The sequence below is a fragment of the Agelaius phoeniceus genome, chromosome 19, assembly GCF_051311805.1.
Source record: "Agelaius phoeniceus isolate bAgePho1 chromosome 19, bAgePho1.hap1, whole genome shotgun sequence".
Lineage (NCBI taxonomy): Eukaryota > Metazoa > Chordata > Aves > Passeriformes > Icteridae > Agelaius > Agelaius phoeniceus.
This window is the reverse complement of record NC_135283.1, coordinates 4,570,464-4,592,639: the sequence shown is the minus strand read 5'-3', so window position 1 is coordinate 4,592,639 and position 22,176 is coordinate 4,570,464. Positions and strand designations below refer to the sequence as shown.

The 22,176-nt window shown below is 58.5% G+C and overlaps 1 protein-coding gene across 5 annotated transcripts; it reads right to left on the bottom strand.

Annotated features, from left to right (window-relative positions):
* Positions 1-94: 94 nt before the first annotated feature.
* Positions 95-21,861, bottom strand: RHBDF2 (rhomboid 5 homolog 2). Of its 5 annotated transcripts, none has more exons than XM_054644776.2 (19): positions 21,758-21,861; positions 11,640-11,746; positions 9,941-10,096; positions 9,743-9,849; positions 8,592-8,784; positions 8,308-8,520; positions 7,541-7,666; positions 7,024-7,157; positions 6,579-6,791; positions 6,340-6,451; positions 5,912-5,986; positions 5,423-5,584; positions 4,730-4,830; positions 4,269-4,332; positions 4,055-4,149; positions 3,774-3,849; positions 3,279-3,379; positions 2,526-2,679; positions 95-1,940 (listed from the first exon to the last, which is right to left on the bottom strand). In XM_054644776.2, exons 3-19 carry the CDS (start codon positions 10,070-10,072, stop codon positions 1,521-1,523), a joined length of 2,478 nt encoding a protein of 825 aa, XP_054500751.1. In that variant the 5' UTR covers positions 10,073-10,096; positions 11,640-11,746; positions 21,758-21,861; the 3' UTR covers positions 95-1,520. The 5 variants fall into 5 exon arrangements, with proteins under 5 accessions (XP_054500751.1, XP_077044387.1, XP_077044386.1 ...); XM_077188272.1 differs by having other exon boundaries at positions 9,691-9,849; positions 21,758-21,764; XM_077188271.1 differs by lacking the exon at positions 21,758-21,861 and having other exon boundaries at positions 9,691-9,849; positions 9,941-10,147; positions 11,640-11,700.
* Positions 21,862-22,176: the final 315 nt, after the last annotated feature.

The window sequence follows — 22,176 nt, the reverse complement described above, 5'->3', positions numbered from 1 at the left end:
TCCCTCCCTGCCACACCAGCCATCACCAGAACAACCAGAACCCCCTAAAAGTGCTCCATCCCCACCCCCAAGAAGGGAGGAGAGGCCTTGTGCATCTCATTAAATACAGGTAGAAATTTATTAAGGATGGGGGAAACCCACAGCTTTTTAAAAAAGTATCAAAAAGAGACAAATGAGGTGAAGTGTCTGTCTTTGGCTGGAGCAGCAACTGGAGGGACAGAGTGGGGCTGAAAACTGGCCCAGGGTAGAGGGAGGGATGCAGGGATGGATGCAGATGCTCCTGGGCTCACTCAGCAAGTGGTTGTGGAGTGGGAACAAGGCTCTCAGCCCTTGAATATTCATCCCAGGACATCCTAAGTGGGGCATTCCCACCTGCCCCCACTTGAAAGCACTGAGGCCTCCAGCACCAAAGCAACACATCTCAGGGGAGAGACAGCCTGGCACCAGCCTGGGTCCAAACCAGCCCAGAGGGGTCACCTGGACCCCAGGAAGGACCTGCCTTCGTGCCATGGCTGGTGGTGAGGAGGAGGAGGAGGAGGAGATGCTGGGGAGAGCAGCCCAGGGCTGGGGGCAGGTGGGACTGTGCAGCCTTGGGCAGGGAGAGGGAAGGTGACAGCCCCATCCTGCACTTCTCCACCTGACCAGCACCACTGGAGGAAGGAAGGGCTGCCTGGGCCTCCATGCTTTGAAAAAGGGAGAAGGGAACCAGCAGGGACTCAAGGCAGAAGGGGGGAGCACCGACAGCTCCCTGAGAGGTCTGTGGGCTCCAGAAGCAGCCACAGGAGCCCCCCAGGGGGATTTTCTCCATGTCTGCCTCCCACCATGGCACTATAAACACAGTCCTTGCCACTCCTCCCCTTCCAAAAGGAGAATTTCAAAAAGGAGAAATAAGGGAAGGAAAAGCCCCCTGCCCCAAGTCCTGCCTCTCCATCCAGTGAGGAGCCAGGCAGGAAGGCACAAGCCTCCTTGGGGACCTCAGGGGGAACAGGACTGAAAAATATCTTTGAAGCTCAGCCCTGAACATCTTGGAGCCACGACAGAGACTCCAGAGAGCCCAAAAGGGGGAAACTCTGGGCCTAAAGAGCTGTGGATAGAAAAAAGTGCCCCTGCAAAAAGGGGGTTGTGTTCACAGTATGAGCTGCAGCACTGCAGGGCACCGGGGTGGGATGGGGCCCCTGGCAGGCAGGGGCACAGGCTGGAGACTTCAGCAACTTCACCCCAGGACTGGCAGTCCAGCCTGGCCATAGATACACCAAAATCCTGCTTCCCTCAGCCCTTTCCCCACACAGGCAGCAGCCAGAGTCAGTCCCCAGGCCAGTTACGGCTTTCCAGCATCAGGAGGGAGCCCCAAAGGGGTGCAAGGCAGGGCTGGCTCAGCCCTGCATCCCCAGCACTGAGCAAGGGGTACCCCAAACCCACCCTCCCTGAGGATGGAGCCATGCCCAGAGTCTGCCCCATCCTGGAGCAGCCACCAGCATGGCAGGACCCACCCTGTGGGAAGCACGGCCCGTCCAGCAGGGTCAGTGCAGGACCTGCTCCAGCTCGTACTTCTCACAGAACTTGCTGGTGAAGGGCAGGCAGGTCAGGTACTCCACCCAGCGCCAGTTCACGGGGTACACGTAGAGCCACACCACCAGCGAGGCAAAGAGCCCCAGGAAGACCAGCAGGGACACGATGATCATGGCCCGCTTGCGCAGCTTGTCCACCGTGCCGAAGGTGATGTAGGGCAGGAAGGCGAAGGACAGCAGGAGCCCGCTCAGGAAACCAAACAGGTGGGCAATGTTGTCGATCCAGGGCAAGAGGCCACAGATGAAGAGGAAGAGGACGATGCCGAAGAGGTTGAGGAAGGCTTTCCAGGGTTTCTCCAGCACCTGCCAGCTTTGGAAGAGTTCCACGAAGAGGCAGGCCAGCAAGCCGAACTGGGAGCCGGCAGGGCCCACCTGCAGGGATGGGGGAAGTCAGGGCTGGGCTCTGTGTCACCCCAGACACACCCTGTGTCCCCCAGGGATCATCTCCTCCCCTAGCAAAGCACATTTGGCTCCTGCATCCCCGTGCAGGATCCTGCATGGGGCTCAGGGGTGGGAGCCCTGGCACAGGAGGATGAGGAGGGGAGCAGGGTGGTGCTGTTTTGGCAGAGCTGGCACTTTCTGTGACTCAGCAGCCAGACTGCATCAACCCCTCGCAGACCACAGCCCCATCCTGGCACACCTGTGGGGGGATTAGGGCCCTTGGCATGATCTCATTTAAAGGTTGACAGGGTTTGGCTGGCAGCAGATTAGCCATCTGCCTGCCCAGGGACCCCGCACGCTCACGGACACGTGGTGACATGTGACACACATGGCATGTGCCAACACCACACGTGGGGCAGGGACACCCCCTCCTCCTCTCCCTGCAGCAAACCCTGCCAGGGGGTGAGAATCTGCTCCAGTACCTTCCCCAAACCTCTGCCTAGGATGGGGATAGAGAGGGGCATCCTTTGGTCCCTGGGAGCCAACAGGATTTGGGACAGACCCCCAGACCCTCACCTCTGCCCTGTAGGGTAGGAAGATGGCACTGGCCAGGTTGCCTGTGATGCCACTGAGGATGAAGATGATGGAGATGCGGTGCCAGCCTGCCAGCTTCTCCAGGTCCCGCAGCACTGTCATCTGGAATGTCACTGACACCAGGCAGTGGATGATGCTGGGGGAGAGGCCCTGGGTTAGAGACCCTGCCCAGCCCTCCCACCCAGTGCCCCAGGGCATGACACAGCTCACAAAACACCCCTGTGGCAGACATCTTTGTATGAAAAATCCTTTCCTTAGGGTTTTTCCTCCTGAGAAGCTGAGAGGCCTCAGGAACAAAATGTAACCAATGGTTATCTGCTGCTGTGGAATGCAACAGGTGCATCTGGGATTGGCCCATCTTGGATGTTTATAATTAATGGCCAATCACAGCCCAGCTGGCTCGGAGAGAGAGTCTGAGACAGCTGCCTTTGTTATCATTCTTTCCTTTCTATTCTTAGCTTAGCTAGGCTTCTGATGAAACCTTTTCTTCTATTCTTTTAGTATAGTTTTAATGTAATATATATAATAATATAATAAATCAAGCCTTCTGAAACATAGAGTCAGATCTCTGTCTCTTCCCTCATTCGAAAACCCCTGTGAACACCACCACACACCCCCACTGAAGGCACCTGTCACAGTCTGGGAGTGCCCTTCCCTCCTCTCTCCCAGCCCATCCTGGTGGGCACTCCAGTGCCCAGCTCCCCCATCCCTGGGGATATGGGGGCTGTGGCTCACCCAGCGTGCAGGAACAGGGACAGCCACAGGCGGTAGAACTGGTCAGGGACCTCCGGGTTCAGGAAGGGCAGGAGCCCACAGACCTCGTCCAGGCAGTGCACCTGCAAAGGCAGGAGGGTCATCCCCAGAGCCACAGGGAGCAGAGGATGGGTCACGGGGATAGGTCACCAATGATGCCATGTGGCAGCTGTGAGGGGATTCTGGATGGTGTGGGGCACCCACATTGCCCTGGTGCTGGTAAAGGTGCCCACATTGCTGGTAAAGGTGCTGGTAAAGGTGTTGGTAAAGGTGCCTCCAGCCCCATACCAGCAAGGCGGGCACAGCAGCAGGAGCTTGGCCAACAGCTGGGCAAGGCCCTGCACTTTGCATCATTCCTGCTCAGACCCATCCCAACCATGTCCCCTTCCTGACAGGACACTCTGAAGCCCTTTGGCATCAGCATGGCTGCTGGCATTGTATCCCACAGGCCCTGCATGCCTCCCTGGCCCTGCTCACCTGCGAGCAGAGCGTTGCCTCCTCGTGGAAGTAGCCGTGCATGAAGTCGCAGTACTCCCGCGTGGTGATCTCACAGCTGCCAGGGGCAGGAGGGGGCTCATGGGGGCAGGGCACACTCAGGACACCCCTGAGCATCCCCCTCTGCTCCCAGCCTGCTGCCACTGTGCTTCCCACCCCCCAGGCTCTGTAACCCCCCCCCAGGCACAGCTCTGGACACTGATGGGACAGCACGAGGCAGGAGTGCAGAGGGGGGAGCCAAGCCAGGTGCCCCCTTTGCCCACCTGCCCTTGGTGCCAATGCAGCAGGGCCTGCCCTTGATCTCGCAGTCCAGGTGGGCAAAGCCCGTGTGGTTGGTTTTGGTCTCGTAGGTGCAGATCTAGGAGCAGGAGGGAAAGGAGCCCTGGTCAGAGCCCATCCCAGGGCTGTCCCTGCTGACCCCTTCCAGGCTCACTGCCACCATGGAGCCACCAGCTGATGGTGGCACCAGGCTCTTACCGGCCACTTGGTGATGTCATCTGGCCACACATGGGGTGGGTTGGATGCAGGCTCCTCACATGTCCTGGCAGGAAGAGGGGGGTGAGTCGGGTGGGTGCCCCCAACACATCCCCCTGCAGACCAGTAACCCCCTCAGGCACAGACAGCTCTGGGACCTGCCTTGATCCTGCCCACCTGTGGGTGCCCCACAACACCCCACAGCAGCTCCTTCTGCAGCTGAACCCTCAGAACTCAGAGCTGTTGGACAACCATGCCCATGGATGTTCCCATCCCAGCAGGACAGGCCCAGCCTCAGTTTCCCCATTGATTCCCTCTTCTTTATCACTCTCCTTGTGTGCAAAAATCTCCCATCCCCTCGGACAAGAGGATTCAAGGTATTCCAGCTGGAAAGGCAGCCCCTTCTGCCGTGTCCCACACACAGCCAGGTGACAGGGCCACCTCCACCCAGCTGCTACGTCTACCTGGGGTCCTGGTGACACACAGCCCCCGAGGTCCTCTTCTCTCCCGAGCCCATGGCTGGTGCGTTGCTGCCTGGCCACTTGATGAACGTTGCCAGTGTCTCCTGCAGGGAGCATGGAGACACTGAGGATGCAGCAGGGAGTGCATGGCTCTGATATATGGTCTCCTCGAGCCAGGTCTCATAAGCTCTTGGAGATCTATATCACACCCAAGATAGCTCAGCTACCTTAGAAGGCATAAAATCAGCAGGATGGCTTCTGTGGTAGTGTTGGAAATAGAAAAGTTTTAGTAAAAGGCAAAATAACAGAATTCCTTTGAGAGAAAAACTGAGCCTGGTGCAACAGGCTCTTGCTCCTTCCTGGTAAAACACCTCACAAAAGCCATTAGTTTCTTTGTTCTCTTCTTTTTCTAGTAAATTGCTCAGGTGGGACGTTTTGGCTCCTGTCCATTTGGCTATCCTTAAGTTTGAGGTGAAGCCCCCCAGGTCCTATGAGGTGTCTTTTTACCTAATCGAGGAGAGAAACTTCTGGGCTCTTTTCCTTTTCAAAGAGACCAAGGATAGTTCGGTCACTCTGTCAACAGGGGGCACATTCCAACACGGCTCTGACCGCACCTGCATCCTGCCCAGGGGCACTGCAGGGGCTGACACTGTTTCCCCAGGGATCCCCAGCCCTTCCCACGGCAGGGGCACGCACCGAGCAGTCCTGGGGCAGGGTCTGGATGCAGCCGGAGTTGTCGTTCTGGACGCAGCAGCCGGAGCCCCGCTCCCGGTCCCGCTCGCGCTGGATGAGCCGCTCCACCTGCCGGTCCTTCCGGATGCACGGGGAGAACTTGGCTCCCAGGTGGATCAGGTCGATCTGGCAGGGAGATGCCAGTAAAGGGGATTTGTCTGTGCACCTCCCTTCGCTCCAGCTATCCCCAGGGAGAGTTTAGCAGGGCCAGGGGGTCTCCACAGGCAATAGACAAAGGTCTCTGTCATCCCAGTGGAGGGAAAGCAGCACCATCCCACTGTGATGCCACATGTCCCAGTGGGATGGGGGCCTGGGACAGCAGGCTAGAGTGAGGAAGTCAAGCTCTGCTCCCCTGAGGAGAGGAGCACAGCAGAGAACCCCCTCAGCTCAGGGCAGGGGAAAGCAGAGGGCAGAGCCTGCAACCAGGGGCCAAGGGTCTGGCAGGGTCCTTACCGAGCTGGGCCCAATCCAGAAGTTTTCCTGCTGGATGTACTTGACACTCTCATAGACACCCTTGTTCCTCAGCACCTGCCAAGAGAGGCCAGGGTCAGCTCCCACTGAAGGGACCAGTGCTGAGCGGGGGCACCCCTGTCTCCCTCCACTCAAAAGGGGCTGAGCAGCCCCTTCATCTGAGGGGAAGGGCTGTGGGTCCCACCAGCAAGGCAGGAGAGGAGAACAGCCCTGCTCCCACCACATATTCTGCTGCAACACGGTGCTGCTCGTCCCCTTGCCCTGGCCATTGCACAGAGCTTCTCAAATGCTGGCTCCCAGTGTCCCATGGTGCCACGCTCCCACAGGATGCTCCCAGTCCTCACAGAGAGCATGACACCATGGGACAGTGGTGGTTACAGTCCCCCCTGAAGGATGGCTCTTAAACTTACTAACTCTGTCGTCACGTGCTGGGCGAAGCCAATGGGGGCGATGCCGTAGGTGCCGATGACCAGCAGGGTGATGAGAATGTGCACAAAGGTGATCCAGTACGTGAAATACGGCCTGGAGGGGGACAGGACCCGAAACTGGAGCTGGTCAAGGATCTCTGGGCAAAGGGACACTGCAGTCCCCCAACACTGAGGGGGACACACACCCTAGTGGGGGTGTCCCTGCCGTCGGTGCCCCTCACCGGTGGCTGTCGGTGATCTCCAGCTGGGACTGCACGATGCTGCTCAGGCTGCGCCGGTAGGTCCTGTTCAGCCACTTGCCCACCACGCCCAGCCCGTAGTAGCGTTTCTTGCGGTCGAAGGCGAAGTGCTTCACTTTGGAGGCGATGCGCCTGCCCCGCCGCGGAGCCGCGCCCGCGCCGCCCGGCACCGAGGCCAGCCGGGCACCCTCCCGCCTGGTGAGGGAGGAGGAACCCATCACACCTCCCAAAAGGACCAGCTGAGAAACACCCCATGGCCAGAGCTATGCCCTGAGGTGAGGCTCTGAGCACCTCCCGGCTCCATTCTCCCAGGATCATCATGGAAGTGCCCAGTGCTCACAGCAGGGACAGCTGGGGACATTGTCCTGCCTGCAGCAGGGCACCTGGGCAGCCTCGGGGGCAAGACCTGCTGAGGGCTGGTACTCACGGGGTGGGCTGCTCCACTTCAGGGGACACCCTGGCTTCCTCTGCCACCTGGTGCATGCGTAAGTACGTGGCTGATAGAGGAGGGGACTCAAAGACGTCATCGGGCATGGAGTACGTCTCATCGTGCATGTCCATCTGGAAAGGGGATGGATTGAGTCCTTGGATGTGTGTGATGGGTCAGAAACTGACTGAGCCCACACCCCCTGACTCAGCATCCCCCTGGCCAGGGGGAGTGGGTGATCCCCAATGACACCCCACTAATGGCCCATCACAGGGTGTGAAATGTGCCTACATGGCAATATCACTCCCTGTCACACCCAAGGGCCATCACCAGGGCTGGGGCACAGCAGCCACCAACGCCTCTGTCACTGCTGGGTGGAGTGCCAACTGGGGCACAGCAGCCACCAACGCCTCTGTCACTGCTGGGTCCTCGTGAGAGCCCTGCTGCACACCCAGCCCCCTGTGCAGGGCACTGGCACACGCCCCAGCTCCAGCAGTCAGCATGGAAAGGTGCTTGCCTTACTGAAGAAGGACGAGTCCAGGGTATCAGCAGCATCCACCATGTCGTCGTCCATGAAGCTGGGGTACAGGAAGCTCCTCTTGCTCCTCTGCTTGGGAGCCAGTGGCTCCAGGACAGAGCGCCCCTTTGGCAGCACAAACAAATGAAGGTGAGCAACCAGAAGCCCTCAGTTTTTACAGCACTGAGGGTTTCTCAGATCTTCCCTCTCCAAAGCCAAGTGGCAAGGATTAAATCCCAATCAGCCACCATAGCCCCTCGTGTGGGGAGGAACTGGCAGAAGATGCTGCCTTTAGTCCCTCAGAATCCACACTGGACCATGGCCAAGTTAGTCAGCATGACAAGTGACCTCTGAATTCATCTGGTCTCATAATCACAAACCCATCCCCAAGATTTGCCCAGGGCTCCTCAGAACCAAGAAAATTGCCGGAGAGGTTTCATTGCCCCTCAGCAATGGAACCCAAAAGTTGGGTTTTTTCTCAGATTGTCCAATTTCCACTAGCCCACCACCCCCAGGGGGTCAGGTTTCACTGCCCCTCATCAATGGAACCTGAAAGTTGTTTTTTTCTCAGATTGTCCAATTTCCACCAAAACTTCTACTTTTAAGTAGCACTTAGGTTAAAAAAACCAATCTCCCCCTCAAACCTACCCTGGAGAGACAGCAATCTCCATGCACAGCAAACAGCCAAGAAACAAAGACGATGGGTGAAGGACAGAACTGAAACCCAGCTTAGGAAGGTGATCCCCCCTCACCCTCCTAAAACTCACACGGAGGAGAGCTGCGGCCGCCTTGAAGCTCATGTGGGCCACAGACTCCCTCTTCCTGCGCGGCAGGCGGCCGTAGCCCGAGCGGATGCTGTTGAAGGAGGCCAAGGAGACCACGCCGGGGGTGAGCGGGGGCAGCACGTGGTGCGGCGTGTGGGGACGGTCGGTCTCATCAGGATGGCGGAAGGGACGGCCCCTGGCCAGCGGGTCCACGATCTGCGGGAGGGAAGAGCTGTCAGCGCTGGGAGAGCGAGGCTGGCAGTGGGACCCCTCACCCCGAGCTCTACCTTGGGCATCTTGGCGGGCTTGGGCGACTCGGTGGCTTGGAAGGAGGGCACCTCCTGGCTGGGCAGCTCCATGTCGCGATAGGCAGGCTTCAGCTTGCCGTACCTCATGCTGCAGTGCTGCAGGCTCTTGCGCTGCCACTGCTGCCGCTTCCCCTCCCAGTCGCTGCTGACACCGAACCACTGCGCTGTGCCCCTGGACACGGGGTGGGCACAGCTGTCACACAGCTGGCCCCCCACACCATGTGCCACCATTGCACCCAGCCATCCCCTCTGCAGGGTGGGCACACCATGTGCCACCATTGCACCCAGCCATCCCCTCTGCAGGGTGGGCACATCATGTGCCACCATTGCACCCAGCCATCCCCTCTGCAGGGTGGGCACAGCTGTCACACAGCTGGCCCCCCACACCGTGTACCACCATTGCACCCAGCCATCCCCTCTGGCAGGTGCTTGGGGTGTCTCAGCCCAGCCTGCAGCAGGGCAGTTTTGACCTGGCTATGGGTCAAAGGTGAGAGGAATAGCAGATTTGTCTTTACAAACAAGCTGTGGGTCTGCTGGTAGATAAAAGTAGCACTGGGAGATAAAAGAAACAATGGGAAGGGTTCCACTGATTGATGAATGGAAAAAGATGTTTGCTTTTCCAAATAAACTTTAGGTTTGCTTATAAATGAAATAAGACATTGAAAAATGAAAGAAACAATGGGGAAGAAAAACCCCTAAATTCCGTAAGAATTAAAAATTAAAAGGGAGGGTTATACATTGGAGGGAAATCTTTGGTATCAGGTGTATTGGGGAGTCCGAGATACCTCTCAAGTATCTCAGCTAATGGGGAAAGAGAGAAGGGAAATGTGGCCAGGAAATTGGGATAAAAAGGAGGATGCATCCTCCAAATATTTGAGAGATCCCAGGGGAATGCCCCATGGCCTCTCCCTTTATTTGAACAAAGCCAGAAAGGACTCCTCTGTCTCCTTTTGCACATAAACCTCTGGTGTTTGTGGATTAATTTTCTTAACAAAGGGATGTGGAGGAAAGTGATTCTTGCACTCCTTTCTGAGACAAAACCCTGCAGCCCCACCCCAAATCCTCTGGCAGCACCCACAATGTCCCCCTGTGAGTGATCCAGCCCCGGCTGGAGCCCAGCCCGCCCTCACTTGCGGATGCTCTGGGACAGGGATGTCTGCCGGCGGAAGCCGGGCCGGCGCTCCGGGCGCGGCTCCTGCAGGCTCTTGCTCTTGCGGTACACGGGCACCTTGGGGGGCTGGAAGGCAGAGCAGGGGGGCATCAGGGGCACGATGGCACCTGGCAGCCCCCCAGGCCCAGCGTGGGACAGGCACAGCTGCAGCCCTCACCTCCTTGCGGGCGCCATCCTCCTCGGCCTCGCGGGGCGGGATGACAATGGACAGGTTCGGGGGCTTCTTGCTCTGCAGGCGGCTGCTGCTGCTGCTGGAGCGGCTGCCCCCGTTCTTGTCCCCGGCTGACATCTCCAGCTGGGGGTGGCTGGCAGGCTGGCAGAGTGCAGGGGATCAGCCACAGGGGGAGAAGGGTTCCCCCAGGAGCTTGTGTGTGAGGAAAGGCTGGGTCTCAGTAAGAGATGGGGCCTCATCAGTGGGACATCACCAGACTGAGTGCCCTGAGCCCTGGCTGTGCTGGTGAGACCTGGCCATCATGAATGCAGCTGCTGCATCCCCAAAACCCACATTCCTTCCCTGGGTTTGGGTGGGTAGCAAGGCTTACATCACTCCCAGTCCCCCAGGGGTCACCAACACCATCCCTTCACCTGCTGGGTGTAGGGCAGGGGTGGCAACAGTGACCAGGTCAGAGCATCCCCATCATCCCAGCACATGCCAGTGGGACACCCAGGCTTCACACCCCGCCTGGATGAGCCTGACCATGTGCCTTGGAAATATGGGGGATCCCAGCAAGCCCTGCCAGGCCCATGGTACACAGCTGCAGCACAGGGAACACCAGCATGCCCAGTCTGGCAAGGGAGCCAAGGGGAGATAGCAGGGGATGTGTGCAAGGAGCTCCTCTTGCCTGGGCAGGGGGGGAAGAGAGGGGATGCACAAGGCCTGAAAACACCTGATCCACATCCCCACATGCACCACAGCTCCCATGTGGACCTGTCACGTGTTGGCATGCCCCATGAAGGGGAGATGCAGGACATTCCCCTCTGGCACGTGCATGGGAGACTGAATCCTCCCTGGCACCATGTGCAAGGAGAGGGAAGCTTAGCAGCCAAGACGTGGTTAATTCCTCAAGAAATCCCCTCCCAAGGGTCCCTGCAGCCAGCTCTACCAGGCAGGGCTTGCTTTGCAGGAAAAGTAATTCCATCAGAGTGCAGGAGAACAAGTCCCAGATCCTATTAGGGACTATGAGGGCAATCAAAAGGGAGGCACAGCCTTCTCTGACCTCTTCTGCTTGACCATGTGCCAGTGCCCAGGGGACTCACACAGGTCTCACAAGCATCTCTTGTCCCCTGGGACAGTCATGGCCATGGGAATGGTGTCACTTGCCACGTTTGCACAGTGCCACTGGCTGCAAAATGCCAGCTTGATCCACAGGCCTGGTTCCTCTCCCTGCCCAAGATCCCAATGACCAGACTCCTACAGCTCTGCTCTCCTTAGGCAACACCACTTGAGCAACCAGATGAGTGACTGAGATCCCACCAGCCCCTTCTGCAACAGGATCCCATTGGCAACCCGTTCCCACAGCAAGAGGCAGGGACAGGGACACTTTTGCAGCTCCCTTGGACCCTCCCCTCAGACCACACCACAAGCAAAATCTGGCTTAAGCAGCATGGGGTGCCCAAGGGATCAGCTTCATGGGGATGCAGGAGTCCAGAACCAGCTCCCCAGGGAGGGGAAAGCCTGGAGTGGGCAGCACTGGCAGGAATTGCTGCCCTCCATCAGCTCCTGGGCCATGTGATAGTCTGCTCCTGCACTAAAATGGGTGCTGGGCTCCCTCTCCAGCACCAAAGCTGGGAGCAACCAATTCCCAAATATCCCCTGGGGGCTCAGCCAGTGCTGGTCCCCACAAGGGTCTCCTCACCTCATAAGAGTGACAGGGATCCTGTGCAGTGATGACAACACCCACAGCAGCCTTCCTCTGCCTCCGTCCTTCACACACGGGAGCTCCGGGACGCGGCCGAATTCCTCCTGTGGGGAGAGGCTGGGATGAAAAACCACTCGTGGGAAAGCAGGCAAGGGCTGCAGGAGCATTCTGGCAGAGGGAGAGCTGAGCTCAGTGCTCCCCAGACCCTGGGGACAGGGCTGCAGGTGGCTGGACACCAGGGACAGGGATCAGCCACTGGCACAGTGCAGCAGCAGGAGGAAAAGCCCCCATTTACAGCAGTGCTCCACGGCAGGGAATAGCACGGGGCAGGCAGCGAGTTTTGGAGTTTTCCCCTGCTGCTGCTTTCCTGGCTCTCAGGAAGCAAGACACCCAGGAAGAGCAGGCATGGACTATGTGTGCCTCACTGGGTATTTCATAGCTGCTAAACTGGGAGAGTGCCAGCCCCAGCAAGTAAAAGTTTCCATCCCATTGGTGAGCTGGAGGCTCTGTTTGTTTTCCTCCCAGGGCAGCCAGCAGTGAGCCCGAGATGGCAGCTGCTCTGGAGAGCTGGGAATGGGAACACACTGGGCTCAGAGCAATCCCTGGGGCACCCTCATCCTCCTCCAGCTCTGAGGAATGGCTCTGAGTGGTAAGAAGCACAGAGATTGGAGCCAAATTCTTACACCCCCATCCCAAAATCCCATCCCCAACTGCTCCCATTGTAGGAGTGTCAGGGGGTAGCACGGTCGGGACGGATGGAGATGAGAGATCTCTGAAGCCAGGTCTGGAACTTGGGGTTCATTGCAAAGGGCCCGGGTGCAGGGCCCTGCTGGGAGCTGCCAGCCACAGCTCAGAGCAGGCCTGAGAGAAGAGAGGGGGGAGAGAGGGTGAGAGAGTAAGAGAGCAAAGTTCCTGTTGCAATACCATAAATCTTCTTCTGTGCTGAATATTCTAATTCTCACTAACCAATCTAGTACAATGTACAAATTCTATAGCATTTACATACAGCCTATAAGAATCACTACATTACCATACTGTGTTACATTTTAAACCCTAAAATCTCCTCTTTGGGCCCCTTCTGCCAAGCTGGCAGGGTCTGCTCTGACCCTTGGGCCTGTCTGTAAGCAGAGGGTGTTGTTTCACCAAAAGGGGATTACCTTCAGTCCAGCCACACCACTGTTTTCCAGTTGTTCAGTAACTGAGGTATCTCAAAGCTTGCTTTCATTTCAATCTCACTTATAGTTTCCATAGTCTCAAAATCTTTTACCAGGCAATCATATTTATAAGGCTTTCCTGTTTCATCTTCCCCAACACCCATCGCACCCCGGGCAGCCCCAGATCTCTGTGCTTCCCAGCAAAGCAGGTTTGCTGCATGTTTAAAATCCTGGCCTGGCTTCCCCCCAGCTCCCCAGGCAGAGGGTGGAGGGCTGGACTGGCCTCTCCCGAGGTGACTCAGGCCAGGGGAGCTGGCACAGCCTGGCTGGCACCTGCTGTCCTGTCACGGTCACGCGGCCGCAGCGCCGGTCACGGCTCTGTGCCCTGGCACTCTTGGCATTGAGAGGGAGGGGGAGGAGGGCAGCAGCCCCCGAGGGCTCAAAGCTCCTTTGCCACACAGCAGCCACCCCCTGAGCACAGATCCTGAGCCACAAGAGCCTTATCCCATGCCAGGCAGAGAAATCCCCATGGGACGGTGCTGGGGAGGTGTTTTCCAGCTCACCACGTGCCTGGTGCTGGTGCCCAAGGCCTCTGGAGCTGGCATGCTCAGCGTGGGAATGGGCCAGACAGCGCCTCCATCCACAGACAGCCTGCCCCAGGCTTGGCCCTCCAGATCCCCTGAGGTCCCAGGTCCCCAGGCTTGGCCCCCCAGATCCCCTGGGGTCACAGGTGCCTGTCACCCCCCAGCCCTGGCATGGAGGCTCTGCCACCAGGAGCATGGCTCCCTGCCCTGCAGCCCTGGCATCAGCAGCCCCATCACAGGGCACAGCTCGGCTGCAGGTCCCCAGGGAGGCTCAGCCCAGTCCTTGGACACTGAGGGTGGACGTGGTGGCTTTGTCCTGGGGACAGAAAAAGGAAGTGAGAGGCGACGTGCGGAGCTGACACAGGGGGATGGCTGAGCACGGGCCCTGCTCTGGGGACAAGGCAGGTCACAGCAGCAGGAGGGGACTTGGCAGCAGTCCTGAGCTTGGTAGGAGCTGTGATTTGGGCTGGGAGAAGGGTCCTGGGGCAGCACATTGTCACTTTAGGCTGGAAAAAATCTCCATGCACTGGGGCTGCTGCCATTGTTGGAGTCATAAATGGGCAGGGCATGGAGGGAGGAACACCAGGTCTGGTTGGTAAGAAGAAATCCCTCACTGTCACCATCTCCCCTCCCAAAGCTCTTGACCACTCAAAGTCACCAAAACCTGACATCCAGCAGCAAGGGACAGCCTGTGCTCCAGCAGCAGCACGGGGGTGAAGGCCCCACCCCTTCCCAAGAGGGCAGATGTGCTGGCATCACTGGGGATGAGCCTTCAACCAAAAAAGGCACAAGGAAGATGACCAGGGCTGGCTCCCAACCCCAGGGTGAATCAAACAAGCACTGACCTGAGGAAGCACACCAAGGAAGAAAGTGATGGAAAAAAATGTGTGGTTCATGCAAAGTGTCACGGAAGGACACGCTGGGATGGTCCAAGCAACACAAAAGGACCATCAGCAAGGCCAGGTGAGCAGAGCTGGGACAGCCAAGCACAGCCAAGGCACAAGACAGCAGAGATAACCCTGCAGAGCAGCCCTGGCTGGAGTTCTGTTGCCATTGATAAAGCACTCCCTTTCCAAAGAGATGACTACATATGCTTGGACACACAAAGACATTTACTCATATTTGTTCTCCCAGATACAAAAAGAGAGAGAGAAACTGAAATCTGTATGCATGCAAATATCAAGGAAAAGATAATAAAAAGCCAGAAGGTCCTCACAGGAACCACAGTCAGAATTCACGTATGTATATGTATGTATGGAAAAATATGCTAAGTTGTTCTTATACATCACATTTGTAAGGTTTCATCTTCTCCAGACTACTGATATTCTGGTTAATAACACCCTAAATTGCCAGATCTTTCAAAGTGTGGAATATGGATGCTTGGAGAAGGATCAGAATCTCTCTCCCCAAGCCTGTTGGCACTGGGGGAAGGGACATTACTGCAATAACACTGTCTCCATCTGCCACAGTTCAGCTGCAGGAGAAAGCAGCCCTGAGCCACCCAAGGGTGGGGCAGGGAGTGGGACCCCCAGGAGCACCCATCATACCCTGAGCATGATGAGCCCCAGCTCTTCCTCTTCACCTGCACAGGGCAGGGAGAAAGGGGCCAGCAGTGCCACAGAGCCCCCAAACACCCCCCAGCCTCTGCTGGCACCCAAGAGCCCATCAGGCAGAGCTGCTGCTGCTGCTGCTGCCCATTAATGATTCATGAGCACGTTAAAGACCTCTCTCAAGGCTGGAGCCACGTTAAAAGGTGCTCCCAGTTATTAAGAGCTCCAGATAGGAAACTCAATTTGTGCAGCTGCTCTGAGCATCGAGCTCCTGTGGGCTCACACCCAAGCAGAGACCCAGCACCTTCTCTGCCTCTGCTCCCTTTCAAAAAGCTTTTTACCATTTTGCAGTCTCAAGTTTCAGGGCTGGAGAAAAGGAGCCAAAGCCCAAACAGCTCTTGAAATAAAACCATATTATTGGAGAAAAAAAAGAAAAACACTCCAGTTTTCCTTATGTGTCCCAACCCCGTCACAAGGGAACTGGATGGCAAAACTGTGAGATGCAGGGTTTGGCTCTGAATCTTGAGAGAGGCCCTCTGTGCTCCAGAGGGGATGGTTAGCTGCCCTGTCCCTTATCACTGAGCCACACAGTCAGCACAGACACCCACAGGGGCTTAAATCCAGCCCTCCATGCTGGCTGGGGTAGGAAGATGGGTATGGATGAGTGCTGAGATCCCATCTGATCCCCAGGGTGTGCAGGCAGCCAGCACCACCTCACCCACACCACCATTAGAACATCCTCTCCCATTCTCCTCTGTCAGGAAGGACATTGGGCAATGGCAGCAGGTTTGCTGGGCTGGGAGCAGGGCACACCCCAGGAGGAAGGAAAGCAGCTGGGGAGACAGAGCATGGCGGGCGGGGGAGCCACACTGGGGCTGCTGATAAGGAGAGCCCTGCATGGGGACACGGGGACATGGGGACACAGGGACATGGCAGCTGGGCTGGGCTTCCCTGCTGCAAGGCCTGGAGAACCAGGAATGTGGCCCTGGGCTCCCTGGCAGTCCTGGGTGACGCCATCCCCATGCATGGAGAGGGAAGGATTTGCCTGCAATGCCTGGGAGTGGGTGGAAAAGCCACATGGAGGATTTCCCACAGCCCATTTCCCATTAATGTTTACCAGAACAAAACCCCCACCCACCCCACTCCCAGCCTGCTGGGCTGGGGTCCCTCTGTGCCACCCACCCCATGTGTCCCCACACACCCTCCCAGCACAACAGCCCCAGCCAGGCAGCCCTGCACAAACCATTCCCTGCTTCTGCAAAGGTGCTGGGAGCTGCTGGAGTGGCTGTGCTGCACAAGGGGACCCTCAGCCCACTGGCCCCTTCCTCAGGCTGGAGCCCAAGCCAAGTGAGGAACACACACGTGGAGATCTTGGGTCACCCCAGAGGCTTTGGGGACAGCAAAGGGCCAAAGTCTCCACCAGCAGCTCCACTGGTGAATGTGCAGAGGGGTCAGCTGCTCCACAGGCAGGGTCACAGACACACAAGGAAAGCTCTTTTTCATTTTCCCCCAGCCTACCAGGATTGATTTAACTTGGTTTTACCTAAGAACTGATTAATTACTCAAATCTACTCCAATTCCTTATTAGCTTGGCTTGAACACAGAGTGCACAGACATGATGGTGCAAATGCTTCAGCCCTGGCTGCACCTTCTGGAAGGGGCTGAGGGCTCCCAGGTTGGTATTTACCCCAGGGCAGGGGACAGCCTGCCTGCAGGCCACGTGCCTGCCATCCCCATGCTGCAGGTCATTACTGAGCTCACTCCCACTTCCCTCCTGGAAGCAAAATCCTTTGTATGAAAGGTCAGTGGGGCTGGAGGGGACACTCCTCCCTCTGGTTCTTCTGCTGAGCACTCCTTCTTCCAGCAGCTCTCAGTGCCAGGGCCCTTGCTGGGCTTCCCCAGGCCCCTGCTGCCTGTTCCAGAGCACACCAGGGCACCCAGGGCAGCACAGGCCTGGCAGAAATGCCCTATATTTACAGAGGGTTCCCCTGCCCTGGGCTCTGGCCATCCCCACGCTGTGTGGGAGGTGGTGCTCAGCCCTGTGCAGGAATTTGGCTCAGCCCAGGGATGAGATGAGCCCTGGGCTGGAGCCCCCTTGGCTGCAGCTCCCTATCTCTGGGAACAGACTCCTTATCTCAACACAGCCATTCCAAGGCTTTTAGAAAGTGCTACTCACCCTGACAGGCCCTGTGCAAAGGGGGAGCCCTGGGTGGACACCAGCAGCCTCCTCCTTTCCCATTCCAGGGCCAGCAGCTCTCTGAGGAGAGGGGAGAAAAGGACCTTGTGGCATCCCTTTGGGCTGTCATGGTGACACCTCTGCTGGCAGGGGGCTGTCCCCAAACACCCCATTCAGTCTCAGGGCTCCCTGGCCCCAGCACAACTGGGGGAAGCTGCTCCTCCCTCCTCCCAGCCAGAAGCAGCCAAGCGTGGGTGGGCCACTCCTCAGCTTCCTTCCTTTCCCTCCTGATTGCAGGAGGCTGCAGCACCCAGACCTGCACCCTGCAGGGAAAGCCTGACTGGGAACAGCTCATCCCAGCCAGCACAGTGCAATCCCTGCACAGGGAATCCCACACTCACTGGAACCTGTGCACTGTGATGCTCTTCCCACCACAGCCTCTGCATGGACCTGTGCCAGCCAGGCACTTTGCAGCCTCTCAGCTGCCCAGAGCTGGAGATGGGATCTCCTCAGCCATCTCCATGCTCCTCCTGCCAGCTGTCCCACCCCTGGGATGCTGCTCCACACAGCCCAGCAGGGGCTGGAGATGCTGCTTTTGAAGGAGCCACCTCCACGTCCTCCCCAGGAGAGCTTGGACTGGGTTAAGCCACCATGTTCAAGAGGTGACTGCTTATGGGATCACCCTTGGAAAAGCTGAATGACAGCAGCACAGCCCAGTGACACGTCCCTGTTCATTCCATGGGGGAGCTGAGGCCAGGCAGGACACACCAACACCAAGGGCTGGGGATCCCCTGGCTGCCCACGGTCACAGGGTGACATGGGTCACTCCCAGCCCTGCCTGGCATTCCTGCAGGAATTCCCTTAAAGGAATAACTCCATCAGGCCCCCAGCACAAGCTGCAGCACGACACATGAGGAGTGAAGCCACCCCATGGGGTGGGAGGGGGCACTGGCACACTGGGCATCTTGGGGGGCACCAGCCACGTCTCTTCTGCCCCAGGTGGGTCTGTCAGGCCAGAAGAATGTCACTTTTAAGCAATGAATCAATAAAACACAAACCAAGAGAGGCTGCTTGAAGGAGGCTCCATTGCCCTGGGAGCTGCAGCAGCTGGAAAAGGTGCCTGGAGATGGGAGGGATGGTCCTGTGGGATGGCTGTAGGGCAGGAGCACCCACTGGGGCACCACACACCACCCATCTGGATGGCTCCTCACAGGGCTGGGCATTCAGCACAGAGCCCATCTGCCCTCCACACTGCTGGGTTCCTTCCTCCCACCCAATGCCAGCAGCTTGAGAAAAGGCCAAGAAGATCCCTGGGCACTGTCCTGCTCCCTCCTGTCCCACATCCCACTGCAGCCTCTGGCAGCACAGCATCAAGGGGGTTGGTTCATACCTCACTCCCCCTGCCCCCAAGGCACAGCCACAGCATCAGCCCTGCTCTTGTGCTGCACAAACTGTGCCCTAGGTGACAAGCTGTGGTTTCACTGGACACCTCCGTGCTCTGTGACACCTTTGTGACATTTCATAAGTGGGGACACTGAGGCACTGCCCTACACTAAGGCTCCCTGCCTCCAAACCCTGCAGGGAGCTGGTTCCTTCTCCATCCAAGCCCACACAGCTCTCCCAGTTTTAAGTTCCTAGAGGACAAAGGGTGGAGGAGGAAGCCCTCACATGCAAACCCCATAAATATTTGCTCCCCTGCCCTCCCAGAGCAATTATTTGGGGGTTTCCTCAGTCCTGTTCTCAGCTAATGTGACCAGCACCCCTCAATGCTTGACCTTGGAGTGCGAGTCCCCAAGGATGAGGGGGACACAGGGGTCCTGTGTGGTGGGCAAGCAGAGGCCAGGGTTGGCCTGGGGTCCTCCTTGGGTCCATTCTCCACCCTAAATGCCTCATTAAGAGAGCACCCACCAAACAACTGCTTTTTTGTTGGTTTTTTTAAAGTAAGAGGGATTAAGTACCAGCACCAAGGGTTTCCTGCATACCCACCAGCACACACAGAGCTCTCCAGGCTGATTTGGAGGAAATGACCACAGCTCAAAGCACTGCACCCCCCCAAATGACCACAACTCCTGGATGCCTGTAATTAAAAGGGACTGTGCCCACCCCTGCTGGGAGCTGTTTGTGTTATCAGACATCTCAGGGCCGGCAGGACAGTGGAAACCGAAAGTCATTAGGCAAAAAGCTCCTCCAGAGGGGGAGAGTTCATGATCCCATCACTTGTGGGCTCATAGAGGTTTAAGTAATTAATTTTTAGCTTTCACTAATTGACTCCTTCAGTGCTGAGCCCCTTACAGCACCAAGCCTGCACTCCCTCCTCCGGGCCAGGTCCCTGCAGGACTCCCAGTGCCCATGGGAAATGTGGAAATGCCTCATGAGCCCCATGCTGGTCTGGGCAGCTCTGCAACCTCCCCACCAGCTGGTTCTCCATCACCTGTCTCCTACTTTCTTTGGTAATGAGCTCTGTTCTGATTCCGGGCTTGTCCCCAGGGCTGTTTTCAGCTCAGGAACAACCTAAGGGAAGGAATAAGGATGTATTTGGGGGATCCTAAGGGAAGGAATAAGGATGTATTTGGGGGATCCTAAGGGAAGGAATAAGGATGTATTTGGGGGAATTCTTCAGTTTCACTGTAAGAGCTAAACAGGAGCAGCATCCAAGAACAAAAACAGAATGAGAGGACAGCTGGTCTTTCATCCCAGCTCACATTCCCCAGGTGCCCCAGTGAGTGCATTCCCCCTGAGGCAACCCAGCAGTGCCCTCCCCACCGGATTCACGCCCCCTTGCTCTGCATCCCCATCTCGGAGCTGCTCTCCCGGCATCCACAGGCATCCATTGTTCCTCCCCCCGCTCCGGCAGCGCTGCTCTCACACCCAGCGCTCACACGGGCACGGAGAGACAGCCCCGGGCTCGGCCCCGTCTCGCAGAATCTGCATCAGGGCTCTGTTGTGGTGTCAAACCCCACTCTGTGGTTTGCCCTTTCTCACTCCGGGGCTCGCAGCACCTCCAGGTGTCCCAGCGCAGCTGCAGCGCTGCCATCCCCACGAAGGGAAGTGGTGGATGGTGACTGCTCTATAGCAGGGCTGGCAGAAGCTGCTGGCCACAGGAGCAGCAGCAAAAGGTGCTGATCACCCCATTAACTGCGAAGGAGCTGGGAAGGGCAGAGCCCAGGGAGCCACATGTGAAGCCAGAGCTGACCAGGGCAGCACAGGCAGAGGCAGCTCTGGTTTCTCCCAGGCACAGCTGCAGCTGAACCCTCCAGCTCATTTTGGAGGTGAGACAATTCCAAACTGGTTATTTCCCACTTGGGAAAAAGGCAGGAGCCAAAGGATGCCGCCTCAGAGGGCACAATGGAGTGAGCTGAGTGGGCAGCGTTTCCTTGCCCAGGACAGCCCTGGCACTGGGGTGGGGGGGAGCACTCCCCAATTCCCCAGCTGGGCTGGAGGCTGTGTGCCCAGAGCAGCAGCAGCAGCACGATGAGTTCACCCTGGAAATCCCCAGGAGCAGCCATCCAGGGACTGGGAACGTGCAGGAGGGAGAATGTCCTGGCTCCTCGTGGCACGGATGACGCCACGCTGGGGAAGAAGGCGGACACTTCCTCTTGCCACAGGGACCCGGCGGTGACAACGCAGCCTCTCGGGTCCCCTTCCCCCTGCAGGACGGGCCCGGGGGATGAGTGAGAACTGCAGGGTCTCAGATCGCCGCGGGCACCACAGCCTGGCTGTAGGAAACCTGGAAGCACGGTCTCTGCCCAGTCCTGCTGGCCCGGCAGCAAGGCAGGGCAGGATGGGGTAGAGCTCAGCCTCACCCCTCTATCCAAAACCTGGAGGATCAACAGCAAAAATCTGACTAAAATACCCACGCACAGCATCCCTCTGCTCCCGGCGGGATGTACACACGGACGGAGGATGACCCGACCCCTGCTCTGTAAGGATTTTGTTCGCCTGCGAAGCGCTGGTGGCAGCACTCGCCACTCCAGGCAGCACGTGGGAGCGTCCCAGAGCCCGCAACCAAACCCCAGAGCAGCGACAACAACAAAGCCCCGGCGGGCGGGGGGCAGGAGGATGCCCGGGCTCAGGGACCGGCCCCTCCACCGCCCACCCGGCCTCGCTGCCGCTGCCGAGGGGCGCTGCCAGCCCCGCTCACCTGGGCGGGGGGAAAAGCAGCAAACACAAACAAAAAGCACCCGCCCGCCCGGTTATCGGCGCCAGAAAGTAGGTTAGAGCTTCCCTGCCTGCCTCGGCAGCGGGCAGGGCTTTCTCGCCGGCCGGGTCACCCCGCTGGGACACGCACCCACTTCCCCCTGTGATGGAGAGGAGGAGGAGGAGGAAGAGCCCGGCCCCCGCCATCCGTCCGGATGCCCGCGCTGGAGGCGCCGGGCAGGGCACGGGGCACGGCCCCGGGCAGGGGATGCGCTCCGCGCCCTCCGCCCCGCAAAGTGAGCGGGGTGGGACGGGACAGCCCCCAGCCAGCCGGGCCGGGCCGGGCCGGGCCGGGCCGGGCGGGAGGCGCGGGGCGGAGGAGGAAGCTGGCGGGACGCGGCGCTCACAAAGCAGCAACAAACCGGGCGGTCACGGAGCGAAGCGGCGCGGAGGCACCGGGACCCCCGCCCCGCACTGCTCTGCTCTGCTCTGCTCCCCTCCTGGCCCCGCTCACCTCGCTCCCGTCCTGCCCCCGGTGCCACTCCCGGTGCCGGTGCCGGTCCCGCGGCAGCGCCGCCGCCTCCACCTGGGCCGGGCGGGGCTGGGGGCGGGCCCGGGGCGGGGCCCGGCGGGGGCGGGGCCAGGGGCGGGGTCTCCTCCCGGGCCCCAGCCGGGGCTCCCCCGGTCCCGCCGGGCCTCGGTCTCATCTATGGGAATCCCCCATGGGAATGAGCCCCTGCGGCCGCCCCGCGGCACCGCCGGTACCGGCACTGCCAGCACTGGGCGCTATCGGGACCAGCCACCGTAAGAACTGGTGACCACTTAGGACTGGGCCACCATAAGGACTGGGCACTGTTAGGACTGGGCACTATTAGGACTGGCTGCTATTAGAACTGGCTGCTATTAGGACCCGTTACTGTTAGGACTGGTAAC